Source organism: Pithys albifrons, chromosome 6, assembly GCF_047495875.1.
Source record: "Pithys albifrons albifrons isolate INPA30051 chromosome 6, PitAlb_v1, whole genome shotgun sequence".
Taxonomy (NCBI): Eukaryota; Metazoa; Chordata; class Aves; order Passeriformes; family Thamnophilidae; genus Pithys; species Pithys albifrons.
Window position 1 is genome coordinate 35,123,324 of NC_092463.1, and position 17,200 is coordinate 35,140,523.

The 17,200-nt window shown below is 48.1% G+C and overlaps 1 protein-coding gene across 5 annotated transcripts in view; it reads right to left on the reverse strand.

Moving 5' to 3' along the window:
• ACTN1 (actinin alpha 1) overlaps positions 1-14,129 on the reverse strand; it is an 84,004-nt gene extending 69,875 nt beyond the window's left edge. For 2 of the 5 annotated variants that reach the window (XM_071558162.1, XM_071558164.1), the window contains exon 1: positions 13,809-14,128. In XM_071558162.1, coding sequence (XP_071414263.1) covers positions 13,809-13,913 — 105 coding nt within the window. In that variant the 5' untranslated portion in view covers positions 13,914-14,128. Of the gene's footprint in view, positions 1-13,808 lie in introns of all 5 variants that reach the window. The other 3 variants (XM_071558161.1, XM_071558160.1, XM_071558163.1) reach the window with 2 other exon arrangements.
• Between the last annotated feature and the right edge of the window lie 3,071 nt (positions 14,130-17,200).

Genomic DNA, 17,200 nt, shown 5'->3' on the forward strand with positions numbered 1-17,200 from the left:
GAGCTTCCAGACTGGGAGGGTTAAAGACTGCCCTTGCTGTGCAGCTTTGTTTCCTCAAAGCTTCAGCAACTGGGAGCGTGAGAACTGCTCTGAACTCTGGCAATCTCTCAGGGTCTAAGAGGAGGTAGGCGGCTGATGTTCCTGCATAGGCAACAGAAGCAGCCTCTTTCCCAGCTCAGCAGCTGCTGCGCAGCCGTTCTTCGACCAGCCATTAAGCACTTGCTTCCAAGAAGGCAGGAGACTGCATTGGACTTGAAAATGAGACAGATGCCAAGTCCCAGTCCAGGGACAGTGCTTGGGGAACCAGGCAATGTGATGTTCAGAACACAGATGTGCTGGGATTTATTTCCACAGCAAAACCAGTCAAGATTGGTTTTTTTTCTTAGACTCTCTCCAGCTCTTTCCCATTCTCTTGCTGCTCCCTCACTGTTGAAAGCTATCTAGGTTTAACTCTTCTCCCTCTTATTGTTTTGGTAAATTAATTTTAACACTGATAAAGTTCTTTCATCTGGCTCACAGTTCATGTCCACAAGTAGTAAATGTTAGAGCAATGCAAAGGCTGTGCCTCGCAAAGGGGAGGAGGAACAGCTATTTCTCAAACAGCTATTGCTAGTTTCAGCCCCCTTAATCTATCAAGTCATAAGCACAGTCTCACAGCCTTCAACACGACTTACTCGTGGCAGGGAGATTTCCATTCTCCACTCCAAAACCCTTTTTCAATCTCAGACATCTTGCATGGCTAGAGGTGCTTTTAAGCTGCATTCCTACCTATGGAGAGTTTGCAGACACTTCTTTTCACATGCAGACTAGAACTATCACTTGGTCCAAGCTGCAAAAATTCAAGGAATTTGGGCAGGGCTTAAATAAAATAAGAAAGCATTGCTTTGCTTTCCAACCTAGCAAAAGGTATTCAGAAGCCTGGAACAAAGCACAGATCTGGCTGCCAGGAGTCTCTTCCCTGAGGAGCCTGTTCCAGTGCCCAACCACCCTTTGGGTGAAGAACCTTTTTCTAACATCCAAACTAAACCTTCCCTGACATAACTTCAGGCCATTCCCTTGGGTCCTGTCACTGGTCACCACAGAGAAGAGATCAGTGCCTGCCCCTCCTCTTCTCTTCATGAGGAAGTTGTAACTGCAATGAGGTCTCCCCTCAATCTCCTCTTCTCCAGGCTGAACAGACCAAGTGACCTCAGCCACTCCTCATACGGCTTCCCCTCAAGACCCTTCACCATCTTCATGGCCCTCCTGTGGACACTCTCTAAGAGCTTAATGTCTTTCTTATATTGTGGTGCCCAAACCCACACACGACATTCAAGGTGAGGCCACCCCAGTGCAGAGCAGAGTGCAACAATCCCCTCCCTTGACCGGCTGGTGATGCTGTGCCTGATGCCCCCCAGGACACAGTTGGCCCTCCTGGCTGCCAGGGCACTGTTGGCTCATATTCCATTTGCCACTGACCAGGACCCCTGGGTCCCTTTCCATGGCACTCCTTTCTGTACATACGTCCAGGATTGCCCCATCTCAGGTGCAGAATCCAGCACTTGCCCTTGAACTTCACAGGTTGGTGATTGCCCAGTCCTCTAATCTGTGCAGCTCTCTCTGCAGCTCCTCCCTGCCTTCAAGGGAGTCAACAGCTTCTTCCAGTTTTGTGTCATCTGCAGACTTGCTCAGTATCCCTTCTAGTCCTGTGTCCAAGTCCTTTATGTAGATGTTGAAGATCACAGGGCCCCAAGATGAAGCCCTGGGGAACCCCACTAGTGACAGGTCACCAGTCTGGTGTCACTCCATTCACTATTACTCTCTGTGCTTGACCTGTGAGCCAACTGCTCATCCACCACATGATGTGTTTATCCAGCTGTACTGGACATTTTATCCAGAAGGATCCTGTGAGAGACAGTATTGAAAGCTTCACTGAAACCAAAAAAGGTCAGCTTCCCTTGATCAACTAGGTGGGTAGGCAAAGCAAGCAGTAAACAGTGGGTAAACGAAGTCCCAAGTTAGCTTGACAGAAACAGGCACATCTAGCTAATATTTCTATTCTCTTTTGCTAGGATTGGAAGGGTGGTGGTTTTTCTGGGCACTGCAATTTCATGACAAATAAGCACCCTGACAACACTGTGCTAAGGGTTCACATAAGAATTCATTATAGCAGAGCATGATTGTGCCCAATACAAACACTACCTCAAGCATGCCTGCTGCTGCCCCACTCAGAAGCAGAGCAAGCTCTGCTCAGGGGTTGCTGGAGTCCACTGCCAGTGGGGGACTTCCAAATAACCTCTGAAGAATAGTGATGCCACCAAAATAGTCTCTACATGAAAGAGAAGAAGATAATCATTAAAATCTTACTAACAAAAAGTTTCAAAAGCTCTTCTCAGCACCACACCATTTTGTTAATGTATCAGCTCATGAAAGCCAGCAACCCACCTAAGCAGAACAGCAATCCTCAATGGAAAGCATATGAGAGATCACTGAACACAATGGCAGAGTCAGATGGGAACACATATTTCCCTCCCCAACTCCTGTTAATGAAGGTGAGGCAAGAAAACAAAAGGCAAAGAGGAGGTAGAATTTGGGATAGGGAAATATGAGTAGAAAAAGACATCAAGGAATACTACAAGATGCTTTAAACTAAAGCAAAATTTACAAAAGTAGTATGCTGGTGATTTTATTCTCTGGTTATATCCATATCAGAAACACACTACCACACAGGAACAAAGCGTGGAGACAAGGAACAATAATTGCTAAAGGGCAAAATGAAAACCCTGCAATGGGAGTAGTTTTAGGTGGGTGAGTTTTGACAGTGGTGCTAGTAGTGGTGGTTTTTGGTTTTGGAGGTTTTTTGTTGTTGCTGTTCTGTGGGGTTTTTTTAAAAGAAACCCTCCTTAGGCCAAAAAGACTTCATTTTTCTGACCCCATCACAGGCCAAATATTGCAAACAAATATCCTACTCGGCTGATAGCTGGCAGCTGGGCAGATAGGTATTTAACCACTGCAGGGTCTTTGCTTGCTGTACTTGCATACACTTACCCACTCTCACTCCTCCTCATCCAGCAGGGCTCTCCGTTTTAAAAGCTGCCCACACTTGATCCTTACCATGCCCCTCCTCCTCCCCAAGAAGGAAGAGCTTAAGTTACAACAAGCTTCATCTCAGGAGGTAAACATGAGGAAGCAGAACAAAGAGAAGCAAGCTGGTACTGCCCTTCTGCCAGGGTATACAGGGGAGAGTAGGTGAAACCTTTAGGAAAGCTGCCTCATTGATCCCAAAAGCAGAAGTAGCTGAAGAATGCAGTGAGTGATGTGTCTGCTTGGAAACCCCAAGTCCTGCAGAATCAATCTGCAGGGCCAGAAGCTGAAATCCCTTGGCCTTGCCTATGAACTTAGTCATTTGGTGGGTGAAGGGAGAGCATACACACTGCATATAGGGACAAGAGGGTAGCCTGGCAGCAAGGAGACATCAACCCTGCTGCCACATAGCGATTTTCTACCATTTATAAACCAAACATTAAGTCCTACTACAACACACCTTCAATGACACCAGATGCCCTGCAAGATCCACCCAATACCACTGTCTTCTGCCACAGCTTACAAAGAGAAGGCTCCTTTCTGACAGCAGATGACCACCATAAGCTAGGCACAACAGCTCACATGTATAGGGCTCCGATGCTTCTCCCTGCTCTGGGAAGGCCACATGGCACCAGCTGGAGCTTGGCACAAGAGGCAGTGGGGCAGCTGTGTCCCCTGCACCCACCCCTAGGCCATCGGCAGTAATTACCTCTCACTAGACTGCAGGAAAAGTTGTTCCAAGCTCTGAAAACAGAGGATATTATGCTTCAAATGCTTTAGTTACTGTAAGCAGTTCACTAATTACAGTAGTAATGATTGGATTATGGCCAGTTAACAGCTTTAAAGAAACAACCCATTATAGGAGGGCGAGGGAAACACTCCTTTGGCTTTATGGTGAAAACAGATTTCAGCCTTGGAGGCTCTTAGTAGATGGCTGGGTCAGGCTATTTGCAACAGGCTGCAACAGCAAGCAGCAGTGTAATGTGTCACTAAATGATATGCTGGCACGTGAAAATTATCAGCGTTGGAGGAGGTGTGTTTGCAGGAACAGAAGATCTTCTGTTAATACACTGGTCACACCAGCTCCAACACCACTCCACGACCGGACTGAGAAGACCTGATGCATGTAGGTGTGTGCAGGCTAAACTACTGACACAGTATCATGCCTGAGATGCTTTGTTTCAGCATGCAAGTTGTGACTACAGGCATTTTAGAAACTCTTTAGCAGAGAGCTGCTAGCTCCACAGCGTCATGCAAACACCCACACTATCGAGTCAAGAACACTTACCAAAAGGAGCAGAAATTTTTTTCATTAGCAATTGTTGCCAGCATTGGAAGGACCAGAAATCCATACAAGAAACATGCAGGGAGGCTCTGCACACCTCACACACTCATCTCCTTGCCCTTTCACAGCACCTGACTACAGAGCAGTTTGCAGAAATTCAACCTGGACCAAAGGATTCCTGCAAGAAGTCCTATCCCAATGCAGAAACTGCAACAAGAAGAACCGCCAGCTCTGGAGGATCAAGTTTTTTCTGGCCATGCCTTTTCTAAGGAAGACAAGACTCCCAGATACACAGTCTCCCCATCCTGAAGGGCACCATCCACAAAAGAGGAAACCAATATCCTGCTTTACAGAAGAAATCCCCAGCATGCTGAAACCACAATGAAAGGAACAATACTCATTCACAGATGACTACCCTCATGGTACTGCCAGCAGTATGTCGTGTCCCTGCAGGTCAAGCAGCCCTGCCCAGCCAAGGAAAGTCAATCCCTTGCACCACAACCACTCACTTCTACCTCTCTACGTGCCCTAGGAAAAGCAAGTCACTACATTGCTCAACAGCCCTCACCCACAACAGCCAGTCCTTGGTGGTCACACACCACCACTGTAATCCCCTGCACAAGCTCTTTAGTGACTCTCCTTGCCCCTTCCTCAGTAGTGTCTTGCTCTGTTTGGTCTCATTGTTCTGTTTTTCCTTCAGAGGTCTTCAGCTGAGGACTGGCAGAAACTGAGCTTGGTATCACTGGCTGGAGGGTGAGGATTTCTGGCAGGAGAAAACCAGTGGATCTGGGCATCCTGCCCAGAGTGAGTTCACACTTGGCTCACCACAGCTGGAAACAGTCTCATCCCTGGCCAGAGTTCCCTAACGGACCAACAAAACCCTTGGGAAACAGCAAGTTTCCACATGTTGGCCACTTTGAAACAGACTGGTTCCCATTTGTGAATGTACTCCCCCGCTGCTCCCACCCAGCCTTCTCTGCACAGCACAGCCACCTGCAAATGCCGCTCCCAAAAGGTGCTTGATGAGCAAGCACTGACGAAGCACCCGGTCTTGCATTTTGTGCACAGAACGAGGTGTGGCCAAGAACAATGCTTCCTGTGGAGATGCTCCTCTTGTACAGCAACACCACAGGCAGAGCTAGAGGGAAGGCAGAGGCTTGAACAAACACTCCTCTTGCCATCACACCCTTGCATCTGAGCTACTACTCTCCCCTCCTTAATTGGTGAGAGATGTCCACATCTCCCAAACAAGATAAGACATGTAGGAAACTCACTTGGAAGCATAAATATCCTTAAAAAGCTGGAACTGATTTTGGCTGCAATCAAAGTTTTCCTTAGGAAATTAAGTGTCTTCCGCTGGCGTAGATGTAGTCTGAATGGCTTTAAACAGCCTTCTTTTTTGACACTGTCTAGCAGTTAAGAAATTAGCCTGCTTTTTTTCCACCCATGGAGTCAAAATTTTAAGTTTTCTCGAGTTTAATAATTTAGGTAGCAGAACTAATTCACCATGTACTGAAGAGTAGATTTAAATAAAGTGAGGGGAATTACAGGTAAGTACATTGGGTAGCAAGGGAAACTCAGCTGCTGTAGAGCCAAGGAATCTGGCCAGGAAACAGGGCTCTAGGATGTACACATCACTTTCCATGATGAAGAAAAGAGCACTCAGCTGGGATACTGAGACCATACATGGTTCTCTCACTGTCTCATCTCTCAGAGGCCTTTATGGCCTAGCTACTGCAGCAGAGATGTAACAGTACAAATTCCATTTACAGCAGCAATTAAGTTCAAGTGCGTAGCATCATATGCTGCAGTGAGGAGTAGCAAGTGCCCTGGCTGCTTGATCTCTGTGACAGAGATACAAGGTCTCATTTCTCTGCAAAATGAGGGCCATGTATAGGGCATATGAGCAGAGCCCACCTGTGCTATCCTAAAAGGCAGGCCTCACACTGCAGTAATGCACAGTCACTGCAAAGTCAAGCAGACTGCCAAAGTAGCAATCAGCTGATCCATCAAGTCATCCTTGCCATCCCATAGACACATAAGTCATCTAAGAGGTGGAAAAGGTTGCTGCTTAAGAAGTCTTCCCTGCAGCCTTAGCTGCCTATCAACTATCCACACTGGTGTGTTTCTGCAAGATTGCCCAGTAGCCCTGGATTGCTGGTATTCAGAGATCTACCTGAAACCACTCCAATCTGAGTGACAGACAGGTGATACGGAGACACACAACAGTGGTGTCCATTATAGCAAGCATAGCCAAGGCATGTTTTTTTCACTTGACAGCACTTCCTATCTTGGCTCTAATACAATAGAAAGGCCAGTTTTGCTGTTATTTCTCACACCACAGGGCTGAACACGTTTTCAGTCTACATAAAATAGAATGACAAATCGAGGACTCGTCTGGATGAGAGCAAAATCCCCTCTGCTTATGCACGCATACCCCAGTCCTGCCAATGGGAGCTGTTTCAGAACACTGAGGTTTCAGAATGTCTCTGCAGAACCTCATTTATGCTGTAGTATCCAAAGCAGCCATGGATCTGGAAGCAGCAGAAGAGAGGACAACTGCAGGTAAATGCATGAGAGGACAGCAAACTGCAGTACTGGTACAAGTACTTTGCTTGCAAAGGCCTGACCCAACCCTTACCAATAGGATACACTCATTGCCAGCTGAGCAGGAAAGACACAACGACAGGAAATCAGCATGGGGCAAAAACGGTTCTGCTTTGCTGCCTAATAGGGAGCCAAGAGGTTAAAACTGGCACCAGGCCACACCACAAACATCCTATGACCAAGTTCTGCTCTCATGTAGAGGCGGAACAAGAGCAAGGAAGGCAGGGAACAAGAGCAGGGAAGGCAATGGCAGGAGGGGAATGGGAAGTTAGCTTTTTTTTGTAACTCATATTAATGTTAGTGCTCTTGCTCACTTAAACACTTTTTTTTGATTGGCCCAAGAAGTCCCCAGTTTCATCTCAGGAATCTGGGTGACTATTTGGAACCCTTATGTCAGTTTCTCGCACCAGGGTCAAGACAAAGTGGTTGGTGACTCTACAGACTTCAATAAAACAGACTTCTCTGGCATGACCAGCACCACACAGACAGTACTACATCTGACAAGTCCATCTCACCACTCTACACCAACTCACCTCAACAGATCCAAGCTTTGAGTAACATGCTTCAGCCTCAAAATCCCAGAGTTAGCATAAATCTTACACCTCTGTGAAGAAAAGGTAAGTGCCTTTCTTGCTGAGCTTATGTCTTTCCAACCCTAGTTCTCAAGTATATTGTTATGTGTTTTTCCCCTCTTCAGACACAGTTCACAAATGGCTCGGCGGGGATGACAGGGTTTTACATTGCTATAAAAGATTTGTAGAAGTCATGCTAAGCACATTCCTTATGCTAACCATCATGTTTCCAGTAGTCACACATGACAAAAAATCAGTTGTATATTCTCACAGAAAAGAAGAGCCAACTCTGTTGCACTCTGTCTCCCATCTTCCTCATGCATCATTTCTTAGATTGCACAAAATACCTCTAAAAATCACAGCAATACGTCCAGCGAGCCCCTGGGGCAGACACAGCACATTAAAGTGAGACCAGCCCACTGTATGTGGTATTTTTGCAGTTTCCCAACATTTCCCCAGACAGTTTTCTACAGTGACTGCTTTCTGCACCTCATTCTCAGAAAGGGAACAGCCATTCTCTGCTAGTGGAAGTGCACCCTGGAGAACAGCTGAAGTGTCAGGCACAACAGTGATAATCCACAGGTAGTTCAAAAATACTCTCAGTCCTTCCCCAGGACAGCTGTGCAAGTTTTCAGCCTCTCAGTCACTGCTGCCTGTGCCAGCCTTAAGAACTCCAGGTCAACACTTTTGGTGGATTCCAGTGAGGCAGCACAGAGAAGCACACGCTCACAACCTGGCTGGGGAGGCCAACTGAACCCTGCTCCTCCTCCAGTTAAAGACAAGAGAACTGCACCTCTCACCCAGCACACATGAGAGGAGCAAAGTGCATACAGCAGGAGCAGCTGGGACCTCAGGGCTGGGAAGAGCAGTTACCATTCCCTGGGTCACCCCGGTAACACACGCGGCTTCTAAAAATGTGATTCTAGGGTTCATGAACACTGTACTGGCTGACATTCTCAGTTACCATCCAGTTACACTTGAATTATAGACACACACAACACCACCTCATACAAAAGCACCTGCTTCCTTCTGAGGGGACAGACAAGAAAACCAGTTCCCAAACAGCTTCTACTTAAAGATGCCTTAAATGGCACACCAGATGTCCCCAGCTCAGAGCCCTGCAAGTGGTCAAGGTGGAAAACAATGTTATCCTCTCTAGCCTTTGCACTTATGCACAGAAAAAAAAATGTCATTACTAAATCACATGCATAAGAATTTAAACTGATTGCCTGAAGCAGACACACTTTGCATCACTGGACTGGTAGGTAGCTGGATGCCTTTGAGGTGTCTCACCCTTCCCTAGAGGATTAGAAGGAAAAGTTCAATACAGTTTGGTGAGTATCATGTTCTCACAAGTTGATCCTTGGGATTTGTTATAGAGTCCCCCTCAAAGAACGTGCAGTCTCCTTTTTTAACCCCTGCCTACTATCTCCTTAGATTCTCCCCTTACACAGGATTCTGAAAAGGAGAGAAAAGGAAGCTGTGATTGTGACTTTTACATTTTGTCAGAGATAACAGTCACACTCATACTGTTGTAGTTTGGAATTATTATGTAAATTCTCTCCCCTGCCACTAACTGCCCATGCCAGTAGTTAACAAAAAAGTAGTTAACTGCTGATCACTTGGGTGGGGGCAGGTTTGTCTCTCTTGTTCTTGGGGACTACACACGGCTGGGAGTTGGGTGTGGGGGGGGACGTTGGGGAGAAGCCGGCTCGCTGCTGCTGCCTGCCCCAGGACTGCTTCTGGCTGCTCGTGTTTCTGCTTCTTGGACAAGGAACACAGGGAAAAGAGACAGTTCATCTGAGAGCTCACCACTGTCTCGCTGGAGAGGGACTGGAAACTCACTTCGCAGCCAGCCGGGCTGTGACACTGACACTGCCTAAGTATAACTTGCCTCCTGGAGGAAAACCTGCTGGGTTTTGTTGTTGTTTTGTTTGTTTTTCCTCTGTGGTGTTGGGGAAGTGGTTTGCTCTGGTCTGTTTATAGTTATACCTATACCTACATATATAGATATATATATTTATAGTCGTTAGGGACAGTTATCCTTCTTGTATTAAAATTCCTTTTTCTTAAATTTGATAAAGAGTGGCATGATTATTGTGGAGAAGGCCCCCTCCCCCCGCTTGTGGGTAAACATTTTGGTTTTTTCCCCTCAAATCAAGACACATACCACCTGATCCGAGTATACTACCAGCAGACTTGAGTGTGAGGTGTTTAACAGGTACTTTCTATCATTAACAACCCCACCTCAAACAGCATAGCAATATTCAAATCATAACAAAAGCAGTAACCTGCTGGATGCAGACACACTAAGGCCACAAGACCCGTGGCTTTTTAGGTGACGACATCACCTTTGTGTTATGTGTATCATCACATGCAGTGCACAGCACAGTGATTAAGAGGGGCTTCTGGGAGACTGCAGCTTCTAACAGGGAATTGCTGTAAGTTCATGAACAACTGTACTTAGTAACCATTTATTTAAGGCAGAAGAAGTGCTCCCAAAGTCTGTGCTATCACTGTTTCAGTAGCACCACAAATCTGAACAGTGCAGTTCTCTCAGCCAAAGATATCATTTATTGCCACATTGCCACTGAGATGTCAACCTGCTGAGGCAGAGCAGCACTGGATAAAGAAAAGGCACAGTTATTTCCATTTTTTTAATAAAGAAAAGCATCGCTATCATTCCTTACAGCATTTAACTTACATATGGCTGTCTGCTACACGCTGCAAACTAACACTGCTTCCTATTCATATTGTCAAGACAACTTTAATTTGGCATTTAAAGTCTCCCTGCTAGCTCTACAATTGGGACCAATTGCTTTAGGCCAGATTTTAAAATAAACCTGAATGAGGTGCACCTTAAGCCACCAGCTCACGAAATGAGAGTGACCATCGGGAGAGCCTGTTGTATGAAGGGCCTGAAGGCTGACCCCTACCAGCAATGCTAAACAATGCCACCTTCACCCCAGTGTCATTCCTGACCTCTCTGGGACACTCAGGAGGCAGTGGATGGAAGTTGTCCTTCTCACCATTACTCTTCACTTCACCTGCGAAGATGAGGCAGGCATGCTCAGCACCAAGTGGCTCACCTGGCTCCTCATGCCAAATCCAGCTCCTGAACCAGCTTGCCAGTAAATGTTTGAATACTGCAGCTGGCCATTTGTCATCAAGAGGGACAAATGTCCTTGTGGGCACAAGTGACAATCTCTTGGCCACTAAACACCCATGCATGTGATTTGTACATGGCAAGTTTGTCTGTCTTGATAGCTAGGTGAGTCTGTTGAAATGGCTTTTAGCAAGTTGTGCTTTGTAACAGTGGGAGACAGAAGGATCAATCTTGTTATGCCTTGGCTTGTTATGAGGCTTGACTCCAGACAGGAAAGAGAAGGCAGAGGAAAGAAAATGCTATTAGAAGAAACTACTGAAATGAGTTCAAGAGTTCAAACTGCTGAGATGTAGATCAAAGGAAAAAGTATTTTAATCCTCAGAAGAGACCCCCTGCTCCTGCACAAAAGATTGTGCAGAGGCTTATATTAGGTGAAAAGTAGCTGAATTTGTTCTGCACATTGTATTTTTTGCCACTGAGGAATAGCAATGCTGTGACAAGCTCTCTGAAATCTCTTACAAAGTCTCTTCTGATAGACATGAAAAATTGGCTTCACACGGAAAACTGCTTTCCTCCCAGGAACTGTCTCTTTACCACTACATTGTAAAACAGCAGCTTGGCAGGAAGGGGCAGGTAGGAAGAGATGCTAGACCAGCATTTCTTCTCTGTATCATATTCAAGAGGCCAAGCTTCACCCTTCAAATATGAAATTCACTCTACAGTCTGCCTATTTACCCATTTCAAAGCACAATCCCAGACAGCAAAAGCTGTAATATCTGCCTCAGCACAGGGAGGTAACCTGTAAACCAGCCCCCAGAAACTCGGTAAACTTGTCCTTATGATGCTCCTGGCAGAGGTTGTTACTAAAAATCAGTAGATATTCCCACTTCTGATATCAGCCCTGAGTTCTGCTGAGCCCATGTGACCAGAAGAAAGGAATCTGAACATAACTCATCTTTGAGCATCATCCCTAGACTGAGTCGTTCCCAAGCCTCAATTAGTACCAGCTGCACAAAGCCTTGGCAGGACAGCACTGTGGCACAGCCACCACCCAGTCCACCTCTGAAGGAAGCAAGTCCCAAGACCTCAGCAGGGATTTTGGTCATATTCAGATCCCCATGAGAGGATCAAGACTCTCTGACATCTCTACAGCCTGCCCAGGCTGGGGTTCAGTCATCAATCCCTCTGAGAGGTCATTGACCTGATGGGCTACAATTGAGAAGAGTCATCAGTCCCAGATGTGATCTTCTTAACTACAGACACCAGAGTGGTGGGTCACCACAAAACTATGTGCTTGCACCCACGGCAGAAGGGAACAGCTTCAGCTGCCCATCAGCAGAAGAGAAACAACCAAGTGACCTTATCACCAGCAACAGACCTTTAATCATATAAAGCCCTGCCATTCAGCAAGCTGGAGAGTGACTCCCAGCACACTGAAATCAACTGGTAGCAGTCGACCGTCAAAAGAAGTTGGCTTTGATTATTCTGAACAGATGTATTCATTCCTTAAAACTCCCTCTTGGCCTCTCCGCTCTGCACAATAACCCAAGTTAACAGAGTAGCTCTCTGTCACCCTCTTGTGATAGGACGAAGAGGACTTAAAGTCTCCTGGAAGGAGCTAATATTAAAAGAGCAGGGCCTTTACAGCATGTACCACAACCTGGTGTTTCAGACTTCTTTTGAATCCAAACATCCCATTCCTGCTTCTGACAACCAAATCAGTGTACCACTTACATATAAAATATTTTACCTCACCCTGCACCATGAAAGGCAAAAAACCGCACAGCAAGACAACCACTTCCTTTCACAGCCTGTGAGCAAGGCTGCCCATCTCACTCTGGGCCCCACTGGCTGTTTCTAGATGTATTCGCCAAACATAGGCACAGGGCTGGAAACGGAGATCTCTGTCAGGCAGATCTTTTGAAAAGGAAGAGACTTCTCTCCTCAAAGGAATAGAGCTCTGACTTCCGATAAGCCATCCAGCATTCACACCCCAGACAATTCTTCACTCTTCCTTTGTTGAAAAGTAAGCACATACACTATCAACTGTTTCTCCATTAAATGCCCTTGCATGTATCCTTTACTTTTCATGCTGCCTACTCTCACCACTCAAGTCCCTGAGCAAGGAAACCGATGACAACATCTCTACAGCTATCACCTTCACTTAACTCATCATGCTCCAGGGGAAAGACTTCTAAGTGGCACCATTTCAGACAGCTCTGAGCAGGAGAACCTGAAAACCCTTGATCTGGGAGTAGAGGAGCCAGGGAGGAGAAGGGTTAAAGAGGAATAAGCATCTTCTCACTGGGTTTGGTGTTCCCAGCTCCTTATAGAAAGCCCCGCACCTCAGGCTACATTATATATATATTATTGTATCATCTACGCATAAAAAAGCAATATCGTCCTTCCTCACATGGAACGTTTGGGATTCTCCTGCCTGCTCACAACTCGGGCAGCGCAAGACGCGATCCAAAAAGAACCCAGAGAGAACGAGTGATTGTCTGGGAAACTCGGCGGGCGCCGCTGCACCCCGCGGTGCCCCTGCCATGCCAGCAAGAGCGTTGTTCCAAATTCTGCTTTATTGTTGTCTGATGGAGTGACTAAAACGGAAATGTTTCAGGGATTAGGATTCCTGAGTGATCTAATACAGGATGCTTTTGGTTTAAAGAAGGAGGGGAAAATAATATATAACTAGCGAGCGGCGAGGCCGAAGCTCCTCCTGAGCTCCCCTCCCCACCGTCACCCTTTTAGTTTAAAAAAAGGGCCGAATGTTACCATTTTTGGACATGAGCTCCGCGCAAGCCCTGCCCTAAACCACACCATTCAAACCAGAAGCCAGTTGCCATCCCGCCGGCGGGGTCGGGGCGCGGAGCGCGCCGGGGTGCAGGAGGGCTGCGGGGGGGCCCTGCCATCGCCCCCGCGTCCCCGCCCCGCCCGGCCGCACCTGCGGGTCAGGTGCCGCTGCAGGGCGGGCATCTGTTGCTGGGGGGACCCGCGGCCGCAGCTCCCTCCCAGCCCCGCCATCACCTGCCCGCCCCGCCCGCCCCCGCGGCCCCGCCGCCCCCCTCGTCTCGCCACGCCGCGCAGCGCCCAGCCCGGAGCGCACTGGCCACGCCGCGCCGGCCGAGGGGGCGGCGGGGTGTGTGTGCGGCGGGAGAGGAGAGGGTGCGCCCACCTTCCTCTGCTGCTTCTCCCAGGCTGGGTCGAGGAGCAGGTCCCGGTCCCAGTCCTCCTCCGGTTGCATGTAGTCGTTGGTCTGCTGCGGGTCGTAGTGATCCATGGCTGCGGCTACTGCTGCGCTTCCCTATGCTATGCTATGCTATGCTGTCCTGTCCTGTCCTGTCCTGTCCCGTGCCGTGCCGTGCCGTGCCGTGCCGTCCCGCCGGTCCCACCGCTCTGCCCGCTGTGCCCGTCCCGGCCCCGCGGCCGCTCAGCCCGAGCGCGCGGCGGCGGCGCCCGCTCCCACCTCTCCGCCTCGGCCGCGCGCAGCGCCGCGGGGGCGGCACGCACCGCCCACCGCCCGCCTCCGCGCTCCTCATTGGCCGCGACCCCAGCAGCAGAGCCCACTAAGGCCGCGGATAGAGCTCTCTCATTGGTTATCTGACACGCCCGTCAGGGCACCAATCGGCCACGATAGGCGGTGTGAGGCAGCCCCGCCCTCCATCAGCCCCGCCCGACGCCTCCGCGGTGGGTGCGAGGCCTCGGAGTGTGCATGCGGTGCGGTGCGGTGCGGTGCGGTGCGGTGCGGTGCGGTGCGGTGCGGTGCGGTGCGGTGCGGTGCGGTGCGGTGCGGTGCGGTGCGGTGCGGGAAAGCTCAGTGCCGCCATCGGGGCATCTGTCCCGCGGCGGGGCGGGGCGTGGCGCGGCATCCCGGGAGCTGTACCCGAAGCGCCCGCACGGGCTGAGCGGAGCGAGTCCCAGCAGCATCGTTTTGTCAATCACAACGCTCTGAGCTGGAGGGGACCCACAAGGGTCATGGAGTCCGGCTCCTGGCCCTGCACGGGACCATCCCCGAGAGTCACACCACGTGCCCAAGAGTCTTGTCCAATCACTTCTTGAGCACTGTCAGGTTTGGTGCTGTGACCACTGCCCTGGGGAGCCTGTTCCAGTGCCCAACCACGCTCTGGGTGAAGCACCTTATTCTAATATCCAAGTTAATCTCCCCTGGCACAGCTTCAGGTGTGTCAGATGCTGTCACAGGGAGGATGGTTTCATGTGGCTGGTGGCTCATCCTGCCAGCCATGGAGTGAGGGTGCTCCGTCACAGCTCCCCAGTCCTGCCACCGTCCCACTCGGAACAGCTCCCTTGGGGGCTCACACAGGTGTGCCTGCACTCAGGAGGCAAAAAAAGACTATTTTATCCTGTTCCTGACTGGTGGCCAAGGCTTCACACCCAGAGCCAGCGGGTGCAGCCGTGCGGCACTCAGTGCTGTGCCAGGGCCTCCCAGACATGCCTGCTGCTTTCTGCCCAGAAATATCCTGTTTGACAGGAAAACGCTACACTAAAGTGAACTTGGCTCATCTAGCAGCTTCCTAGGAGAAAAGCAAATCTTTTATCTTACAACCTTTTGGTGAACACCCAGTACTAGAAATTGTGAACCAACAGCTACAGCCTAATTGCATGATAGAGACAACAAACATGTCTAGAAGTTTTTTACCTTCTAGTTTTTATTATTTATCAAGACCTTTTCCACCTGAGGAATCTGGAAGGGTATGGGAATTGGTAAGATCTGGGGAAACAAAAGGAGGAGGAAAGCAAACACATTACTTCAGAAAAGTTCTAGGCTTTGTATTTTAAGGCAGGGGGTCCTACTGTATTGCTTCCCCACCCTTATACTTTAAGAGCCCATTATTGAAAGCCACTTTTCAGACCCTCCCAGATGTGGTGAGGGATCTCAGCTGTCATTTAGTGAGTGAGGATTTTCATAATTTTCCAGGCAATTCTCAACACCATGAAGATCCAAGCTTTAAGACATGCAGTGCATTTTTGAGTGGCTGAATCTTCAGGATGTGACCTCTTTAGTGCCTTGAAGTTGAGTCACAAAACAACTATCTCCCCACAGTCATAATGTTATTATTCTTACCTGTGTAAAATACACTCAGTGATCTCTCTTACAGAGGCCACTGGTACCATAAATAGAAAAATGTTTTTAGTTGCCAATATCCCATTCCTGTACCTATTTCTTCTGCATATATACCTATTTTTTCTTGCACAGACAATTTGATGTACAACATCATTGCAATATAATATTATAAAATCAAGAACTACTGTGAGGTTTCTAGTGTATGAGAGCCTTTTTTCTAATTGTCCCTGACATTTGAATTTCTAACTTCATCACTTTCACTTCTCAAAATTCTTGCCTGGATTTCTGGAAAATGTCTTAAGTTTTCACTCCTAAGCCCATCCCAACTCTTGGCTTTTCACAAACCCCTTAACAAAAGGAAACGAGTGTTCTTGGCCACTCTTTTGTGAACTTACGAGCAAGAGTGAGAGGGACAAAAAAAGACTTTCTAAACCTGGGATAGTTCCAGGATCCACTTGACCTTTGCCCTTGCAAAGAATTGTACCAGCACCACGAAGGGGAAGAGATGAGGAAAGGGAAGCACACCAGCAACAGGAGCTACAGAGGCCAGTGCTGCTGATGAGAGAGGTGTCTGGAACCACAACAGTACTCTGGTTTCCCTTTCCTTTCATTACTCCCAGAGTTCTCTTCTCTTCTGTACAAAGGTGCTGCTGATTTCCTTGGGTGTTATTCGAATCCTGCTGGACCAAGTGGGTCTCCAGTAAGGTCTTTCTGATCCAATTAGGGGAGAGTGGGCCTTTTGGAGGGCAGGGGGCAGACTCCCTGTGAGAGCGGTTGGATGTACATCCTAGTTCTTTACCCTGCAACAGAGAGAAAGAGGAAGAAGCCTGAGAGCATTGGGGTATTTCTGGTTACTGTTGGCTGCTCCTTCTCTTTGTGCTTCACATATTAGCTGCAGGTCACAAGCTTCCCTGGGGACGTGTTCTTTCTTGCCAAGAACATCCATAAGCTTCGTAATGAGGCCTGGCAGGTGAGCTGGGTCACTGTATAACAATGAACAAGGCTGTGTTGAAGTGGCCCTTGACTTTTGCTTTGTGAAGTCTCACAGCTGAATTTCAGTGCCTGTATTCTGCAGATACACAAAAACTTTGTTGCTCTGGGATTTGGCACTTAAATTTGAACTGCATGGTGGGCTGTTACGGTAAAGAATTCAGCAAGTTAAATCCTTTTTCATAGTTTCTACTTCCCCAATCTAGGACACTACCAGTAAGAACTCAGTCCTATGAAATGCAGACATTAATTTGGTGGGGCTCAGTGGGTTATCATGCTTCATAGGAACTAGGGAGGAAGGGGCTTTTTCCCAGAGATTTGGTAAAACTTGTGCTTTTAAGAAGTGCCATGGAATAATTGCCATGGTCATCCAGGGATAGCTGGAAGTGACGCAAAAAAAAAAAAACAACCAAGGCAGGAATGCTGTGTTTGGAGGGAAAAAAAGAGAGGCCCAAATGAAGCTCCCAAGTACAAAACATCTTCTCTTTCCTTCA